This window comes from Populus nigra, chromosome 10 (genome assembly GCF_951802175.1).
Source record: "Populus nigra chromosome 10, ddPopNigr1.1, whole genome shotgun sequence".
In the NCBI taxonomy this organism is placed as follows: domain Eukaryota; kingdom Viridiplantae; phylum Streptophyta; class Magnoliopsida; order Malpighiales; family Salicaceae; genus Populus; species Populus nigra.
In genome coordinates this window covers 9,927,016-9,935,922 of record NC_084861.1, presented here as the reverse complement: position 1 = coordinate 9,935,922, position 8,907 = coordinate 9,927,016, and the positions used below count along the sequence as shown (strand labels likewise).

At 36.4% G+C, this 8,907-nt stretch overlaps 1 protein-coding gene across 2 annotated transcripts; it reads right to left on the bottom strand.

Annotated features, from left to right (window-relative positions):
* Window positions 1–299: 299 nt before the first annotated feature.
* On the bottom strand, window positions 300–1,989 carry LOC133705912 (uncharacterized). Of its 2 annotated transcripts, none has more exons than XM_062131352.1 (3): window positions 1,720–1,989; window positions 1,447–1,611; window positions 300–947 (listed from the first exon to the last, which is right to left on the bottom strand). In XM_062131352.1, exons 1-3 carry the CDS (start codon window positions 1,813–1,815, stop codon window positions 498–500), a joined length of 711 nt encoding a protein of 236 aa, XP_061987336.1. In that variant the 5' UTR covers window positions 1,816–1,989; the 3' UTR covers window positions 300–497. The 2 variants fall into 2 exon arrangements, with proteins under 2 accessions (XP_061987336.1, XP_061987337.1); XM_062131353.1 differs by having other exon boundaries at window positions 1,477–1,611.
* Between the last annotated feature and the right edge of the window lie 6,918 nt (window positions 1,990–8,907).

Below are 8,907 nucleotides of genomic sequence, written 5' to 3'. Positions count from 1 at the left end.
GGGAGGTGCTCAGAAAAACAGACCAAAATGAGCTCCTATGTTACGGAGCGGAAGTGTTGAATCAAAGGGCTGTGAGTACTTTCACTTGCCGAAGCAACTGCAAAGGATGATAAGTAGCAAGAGCAGAAGAAAATGAGAGACAAGGGGCTTGGCAGTGGTGGCCAAGTTATTTTGATTACATCTCTCCAAACGAAGTTCTGGCAGTAGTAGTGTCAAGGAGATTTTGTATTAAAAGAAACGCTCTCCTGGAAAAATAAATGCAGTGAGTGCTCCAGAAATTTACAAGTGATAACTTTGAATACGAGAAAGAACTTATTCCATCATATTCTGAATCGAAGACATTCACAGTGATACGACCATTCAAAAACAAGACTGTATACCATACCATCTACTCTGTAACAAACAATTGTAAGGTCAATCAAAGAATTTCAATGGCATATCATAAATGAACAGAACTAAACCCGCCAAACAAAATTCATACCCTTTCCTGAAATAGTTTAAGTAGGCGGCGGTCCACCACCGGAGCTACCCAATCCCAGATCAAACAAGAGGAACCCAGACACCGCAAAGCTCCAAATCAACAAACACAAACATACGACACGCCCTTTCATAGAAACAAAACAATTTGTCAAGTCTTTCTCTCCTGTTAGAGTGTAAAATTCATCTATGACAACCTTAATTAATGCATCCAGAAGCTTCTTTGATTGAACATCTGCTTTCCAAACCTCAATTCGAGCTTGTTTGAGAAGATTCACCACAATATCTGCCTCCAGTCCCTCCACTTGACCAATCTTCGAGCTGCATTGCTTGTTAACACCATAACAATCTGTAGAAATACTGCCCGAATCATCAGTGATGGTGATGGTGTTTGAATTTGGGGTAATATCTGGGAGAGAGGACATTTCTGTTGAAGCTGAAACAACTGGATTTAAAGCTAACACGGAGATCTGAAACCAGGGAAACAAATTTATCCAAATAAACCAAACATGAAATATAAAAAATATAGCTAATTAAGAAGGAAAAAAAGAAGAAGCTCAAGTGCCTAGATATCACATCTATCAAACACAAAATACCATAAAAAGATCTGCGAATCACTTCACAACCGCCATTTTTTCTTACCCAAAAAAAAAAATTCAAAATCAAACTCAAAATGAAATGTTAAATGACATTTATATGGATTATCTAAAAGAAAATCAATGGAAATTAGAAAAATATTACTCCACGACTATGATTATGCACGAGGGAAAAGCTGGCGCAAAAAGAAATGCACAATTAGAATGGTGCCAGACAAGCAACGGAAAAAACAGAAACACGCTCGTGGTTTGGGAAAATATACACATGGAACACACCTATAATTAGAAAAGAGGAACACAATTTAAAAACACGCAAATTAGGGGGAATAAAAATCCTTCCAAGATGCCAAAAAAAGAAGGAGAGAGAGAATACACGATTTGAATGAAACAAGGAGAAATTTACTGATGCTGTTTGGCTACAAGGATTAGCATCAGAGATCTCCGAAACCGGAGATAAATCACTCGATTCCTTGCTGATTTCCGGAGAAACACCTGGAGTAGCCGAGATAAACGCACCGTCCAAGCTTTTCTTGGCATTCTACACAAGTGACACGACTGGTAAGAGATTATCAAAAGGAAATTTGAATTTGAAAACGAAAAATACAGAGAGAGAAGTTAGGGTTTGGAGTTGAATTAATTGAAGAACCTTTAGAGGCTTCTTCAACAGAGAATCCTTGCATATGCGATCAGAAGAAGTTCGAGAGTAGTGTTCTTTTTTTGATGGTGTTTGATAAGCTTTCATTCTGAGCGTTTTGTTTTTGGCGGGAGGACTATTGAGTTTTGATTTTCTTGCTTGCTTTCCTTTGCCGAATTATGAAAAAGGAGACGGAGGAGAAGGGGGGGTGTTATCATATATATACTCCTAATTCCAATAGTGGATGGAGGTTACTGATTGAGCGCTTAACAGCTTAAATCATGGTTGATGATGGCTTCTGTTTAGGGGGGGCTGGTAACGGCTATAAACATGATTGAGGATCTCTGTACTCCGTGTAGAGTTTGATGGGCCGGGCCTGGTCTTGGCTTAAATAATATAACAGGGCCCAAATTACACGCCACGTAAGAAGACGTTTGAGGCTTGATTTTCTTTCTTGTTGTTAATGGAAGCGAAGCCTCCGAGGGCAGACGTTCCGGATCAGGCGCCTAATAGAATAGCCTAAGTAGTGGTTGGTCGCTATTATCAGCTATGAACATGACTGCTATGGATGTTGAGGGATTAACGGAATTTGTGTGGGGAGAGAGATTATTTCGACGTGCAAGGAGTGAAGAAGTAGTAGTACTTAATTTACCGTGTTTTTTTGCTAGTGATATGCTAAACGGCCTGTTTTAATGCCTGTCCCTGAAAATTCGGGTCGTTTTTTTACCCTTGCTTTCTTCCCCCCTCTATTGACAACCAAAATTACTTGTTTGGATTACTTTTTCTTATTCTCTTTCACCAGATATGTCTTCGGCAAAGACAGGTTGCCGAGTAGCCTTGGAAGTAGTAAATCCGAATTTGGGTGCAATTGTGAAGGGTACTTGGAGGATACCATGCAACTCAAAATCCCTCCAAAAATAAAGTATTTCATGTTGAAAGTAAATTGGATTTTTTTCCCTGAAAATTAAAGGAATTGATCTCAATTGATACTTCTATTGAATTAAATAGATTGATTGCTTGATTAAATCAATCACTAGAATATATTTACTATTTAACTAGTTGAATTAGATGGATCGATCGATCGATTAAAAAATAATCTATTAATATTAAGTTACTAAAATATATCATATTATAATTTTTTATTTTTTATTTGTTTAGAACATAAGACTTATAAATAAACTTGTAATAATAAATATAAATAAAAATATAAAAAAAATAACATAGGAGAGAAAATATTTAATAAAGTTATCTTGCTCTCAAATTTTCTTTTTATTCTTTAATTTTGCTTATTATTTTGCTATCCATTAACACGTACCACAAGTATTAATATTCTTCCAACATTTCATTTGGAGGGCTTGTCATGATAGTCTACCTACTCGTGCCAGACTATTACAGAGAGGGCTGGAGATTGAAGATAGTAGGTGTGTACTTTGTGGTCTTGAGGAGGAAACCGTTGATCATATATTACTTCAATGCCCGTTCATTCAAGGTTGCTGGTGAACTCCAGCCTACCATAACGGTGATGCAAGGACTCAGGAACTGGATGTTTATGCAGCTGCAGGCACCGGATGGGGAGTTGGTCACCAAGATAACCGCAGTAGCATGGAGGCACCGCAAAGATAGACTATATATGGAACTCCATCAGCATGTCTAGCAGTAGAGTAACAAGGTTAGGGCTCGACTTCCTTGATCAATAGAAGGCAGCTGGCACATTCCTCATCCTTCACTGTCGCATGGCACGGGAGCAGAATTACCTCAGGTATGGAACAAGCTGGTGGATGGTTTCCTTGAGTGCAATCTGAAGCAGCGCAGGTGTTGTGTTATTAACCGAAGAAATGGTACTGGGGTAGGCTTTATTCTCATTAGGAGCCATTTGGCGCAGGTGTTGTGGTGTGGGTGCTGGCAGATCAGAGGTACTTTCGAACCTCTTATGGCTGATGAGGCCTCGGCACTAAAAAGTGTCCAAAAAATCATTCCACTTAACCTACAGCATGTGATTATAGTAAGAAACTATGAGGTTTTGTTCCGTTTCTCTTTAATTAATCATTCCTTAACAACATACAATGAAAAAAAATCATAATTAGGATAGATGGTGACGTGGTTGGTCTGATATAACTTAGAATTGATGTTTCCGCTTAAATCTATGCATTGCGCAAACTAATTCATCAATCATCATCTATCTTCATTCATAATTTTAACATTAAATTGACATTTCATATTTTACATTTCATATTTCTCATGGTAATGCGTCTACACTTAATTAACCGCTTACGTATCCAAAAATTAATGCAACTGCTTGTATATTTTTTGCTTCCGATTTTCTTTAAGTACTTTCATAGTCAAAATAATTACTGCATTAACACACAATATTATTAGTTCAAGATTCATTTGAGCAGTTTTTGATCTGTGACTGCAGTTTTTGTTCTGTGGTTAAGATATCCGACAAGTTAAATGAAATAACTGAAAATATGTTAGCAGACTTGTAACAACAATCGGGGGATCAAACTGCTGGTAAAATATACAAGGGGGAAATAGAGACGGATATTCTCATATCAGTTATTATACCACCTGGAGTTAAATAATCTACATTCTTAGCTCAAGGATTAATATAAAAAAAGGACTACGTACGTTATAGTGTTTTACCATGCAATGGTGCCATAGGATTGAGCCGGGAAATGTTATAATTATTGAATTTAACCATACCCACCCGCCCCCACACACACACTCATATATATATATAGTCAACCAAATTGCAAATTTAAATGTAAATGGTGACCAACAATTATTGGAGGTAAGAAGACTTTTTAACAATCTTTCGCATTTTATCATCGACACTGTTGAACCCTAAAATGGCAGCGTATACAAATCCATGATTAATTATGACAATCTTTGAACGTATACAATGAGAATGCCTTAATTATCAATCTTAATCATAATTACTTCTTTGGTGGCTGCTGCCTCATCCAATGGTGGTACGACATTGTGATACAACCACTACATTCTTGCTTTTTTAGTGCTCGCACAGTTAATTTGATCTGTCAATATCGGTCTCACAATCCAATTGTAATCGTTAAACAGTGATGAAAAACCTGCTTACATATAGCAACCCTAATTAGATCCATGTTTCTACATAGCTCAGACTAAGCAAATTATATGTGTGTAATTTCTATCCTATCTAGCTTCAGTTCCGTCATCTTGCTTTCTATAGATAGTTTGTTTTTGAAAGAAAAAAAGAAGAAGAAAGGATCTTAACTAATAATTTAGCATATTAATTACTGCTGCTTTACAGGATACTGCAGACAAATATCTGATCATGATGAAGATCTTGTTAGCTCTTCTCCTTGCTTTCCTGTTGATGTTAGCATCTCTGCAAGCTGATGCAGAAGTGCTCAGTACCACCATGGAACCTAAGGTGGCCAACCGTCATCTATTGAGTGAACCATCATCTCTTGGTCGGAAGGGTAACGCTGGGGAAAATGACGCCAAGACGCCTACTTCAAACAAGGGAAACAGTAACACAGAAAGTAAAACTGCCAGCGACGACGACGACGACGACGAAACAAACCAAAGCTTGGGTGGCTATGGAGGTGGATATTCATCTGCTCAGACACACCACCATTACACAAATGGTACTAGACCACCCAAAAACTAATCAAGCTTGATAATTAAGCTCGTGAAGCTTACATATGTAAGTATGGTACCGTGTGGCTTGATTTGCTTATAATTAATGTTAATAAAGTGGAAACAAACATGTTACTAGCCACGAAAACAAGTGTGTACTGTGGCATATGTATTGTTTCATGTGAAGTAGTTGTCATTTCCTACGTGAAGGTATTGATCAGCGTGATGCAAATCTAGCTTTCAGGCCAAAATATATTATTACTTTGCCTGAAATAAAATTAAAGGCCATGGCTAGCCAGCTACTGATTATAGCGCCAGGTTAATTACGTTTTAGTTATATATATGCTAGATGAATATCATACGATATAGCTTACCTTGCTACGTATACTAAACGATATATATATATATATATTTTTATAATAATCGAGGGAATTAATTTGACTGATCATATACACTTGTTAAGATTTCATATATATAGGGAAAACCGTGACACGGTTTTGGTAAGCTCTCCCTTCTGATCATCAAATTTTACGACTGATTTTATTAAGTCAAGAAAAGAACGTGTTAAGATTTTATTGAGATGGTGTATCTCACATGTAGTTCAGTACTAAATGGCATATCGTAGCATGGTTTTTGTGCAACCAAGCATAACTTCTCATTTTAGATTACCAATAATATTTCTTAGCAGATTAATTGGTCTGACTTTAGCACACCATCAAATTCTTCACAGACTAAACTGTTAGAATAGGTGTTCAAGATATATATATATATATATCTTCATGAGATTTGGATATGATGGTAAGTAGATTTGTTTCTCATGCTATAGTTTTGGATTTAAATTAAAAAAAACAATGAAAGATAGAAAGAAACCACAAAAATAAACTCCTAGTCATTGAGCTCGTACCAACTTGAATACAATAATTAATTAGAAAGGAATTTCTGTTTGTTAACATAGTTGAAACTATGTTTTTTAAAATTTAATTGTTTTTTTATTTAAAATTAATTTTTTATATATTTTTTGATCATTTTGATTTATTAATATCAAAATAATTTTTTAAAAATAATAATAATATTTTAATGTATTTTCAAGCGAAAAACACTTTAAAAAACAATCTTAACACACTACGTTAAATAATAATATAAATCATATCCTGAGACATCACCTAACAACTTAAACTACTGAGTTAAGATAGTTCTTTGACATGGTGTTAGAGTCTTAATGATCAAGCGGTCACAAATTTAAATTTCATTATCCTCATTTATTTGATAAAAATTAAGCACAGGGTATTATGAGCTTGTGCAAGTTTCAAGGACTTTAATTTGAGGAAGTATATTAAAGAATAATATAAATCATATTTTAAAACCTCACCTAATAACTTAATAGATGAAGATAGTTTTTTGACACACTCTCAAGCACCTCCTTTCCCCGGTATGATAGCTGCTGGTTGAAGTTATAAACCTGTTTAATAATAAGTGCAATATGCAAAATATGCACTTATCCCTCAAGTTTTCTTTGCCCTGCTGCTCCAAACCTTGCCTTAGTCTCGATCAAATATGCATATGCCTGATGTGGAACTGCATATAGTTGCTCGAAAAACATGCCGCGCGACTCTTGAATATGAAAAGTTCGATGACTAAAAGAATACATTAATATATAATCACCGGCCTAGCGAAGAAAAAAAGGTAAGGAATGCATCACCATGTCCCATGTTTGTTTCCTGTCATTAGTGAACAAACTATGCCTTGATATTGAATTAGAAATTAAGCAGATTAGCTTGTACAAATCCACTACTAGAAGGATGCAATTCTACTCAGCTTACACATACGAGTACCATCAGTTATAAGAGATCATTAGCTCTTCCATGAGGGAATGTCAGTAGTAAAAATGTTTAGGTATTGATGTAAACCGTTTCAGAGTTCAGACAATATGTACATGGAATTGTGACTAAACGTCATCTGATCTTCAAATTAAGCGGCAAGCAGCAAGCAAGTTAATGGGAGATTAGGAAATTGAAAGGTATGAAAAGGACATTTAATGAAAGGCCAAGTCTTCCTGAGATGTTTTACGGCCATATGCAGTTAGTGGTACTGTGACTTTGACGTCCTTGTACTGGTTTGAAATTGACTTTGGAGTAATCTTCATGAAGACTTGGGTCGTATAGGCTTCTTTCTTTTCTTTTCTTTTTTCTTGTAGAAGAGAAGCACCATGAGGCTACAAGCTAGCCGTTGGTGAGAAATATTACCAATGAAACAGCAGCAAAAACAAAATGCATATACCAGAAGATCAGGAAACAGCTTAATGAGCAAGAGATCCTCCGTAGACAACTCCACCAAGCTTCAGTTAATAGCCAAAAACCAGAGAAGCAAGACTTGAGGTGTATCGATATCGACTAGACACAAATCAACTTTTTTGGGTCCATTATACGTGTAGATATTGTGTAATTATAAAATTCCAGGAATTAACTCATAATTAATCTAAAGTCTGAACCATTGAATCCGCAACCTAATTGATTAATATAAACAGAAGGTCAACCGTTAGTGATCAATATATGATAGAACAAACCAACTTTGGGAAGAACTTCAAATCAATATCAACTATGAAAGGCTAATACTGTAAAGGAAACAGTTGTTTGGAGACTTGATCAAGTAATTAATGAATGGATTCTCCACTTAAGGAATGGATAGAATCGCCTGCAAGCCAGGAAACTATTACAGGATGATGAAACCTAGAAAAGACTTTGTTAAGAACACTATTTATCTATAGCTAGGGCAGTACACACGCCATTTGGCAGCAACTTATTTACGAGGCACCTTTCGGCCTTCGTGGTGAATTGGTGATGTTGCGCTGTTAATTAGAATGACCACATTTGGGAATACTTTCACTGGGAAATGAATGGGCAGTGTGTAATTGGGGCCTTAGGGGCCTGGCCCATGGGCTCTCTTACTACTGAATTTCCAAAGAATCCTTCTAGCTAGGGTGCACCTCTCCATCGCACTGTTTTGGTGTACTTTTAAGATTTTTAATTTGATTTTGACCCAAACTCTTTGCTTCATACACAAGAGAATCTTAACGGCTTGTTTAGATTTGAATACCACATTGAATCCCAAATCTTTGGTTAATGGACCATATTTTCATCCTTACACATTTGTTTTTTGCTCTTCCTTTCTATATATGACGAATTCATTACTTTCTTGAATTGTGCTTGGGCCATGTAGGAGTATAAATTCAACGTCCACATGTTACCACAATGAACACACGCTGCAAGAATCGAATACGACTCTTTTTGGCTGCATAACAGGTGTCGTTTATACTCAGAATATCTGCCACATTTGGACAGCAAGCTGCCATTCTTGGATCGAAGGAATAATTGGACTTGACGTATGATGTATGAAACTAGAAATTAAAATCCATGAACATAGATCTTGCCGTTTCTTACAGGTCACGGGCGGCACCGTTCGGGCACTAGATGCGTGATGTGACGCTGTCATTTGTTGGACTCGTAGCGTGCTAAAAGTCAAGTGGCAGGAGAGGAAGACACCATATATGTTAACCTCTTAATTTTTTGATTGATCGTTGTC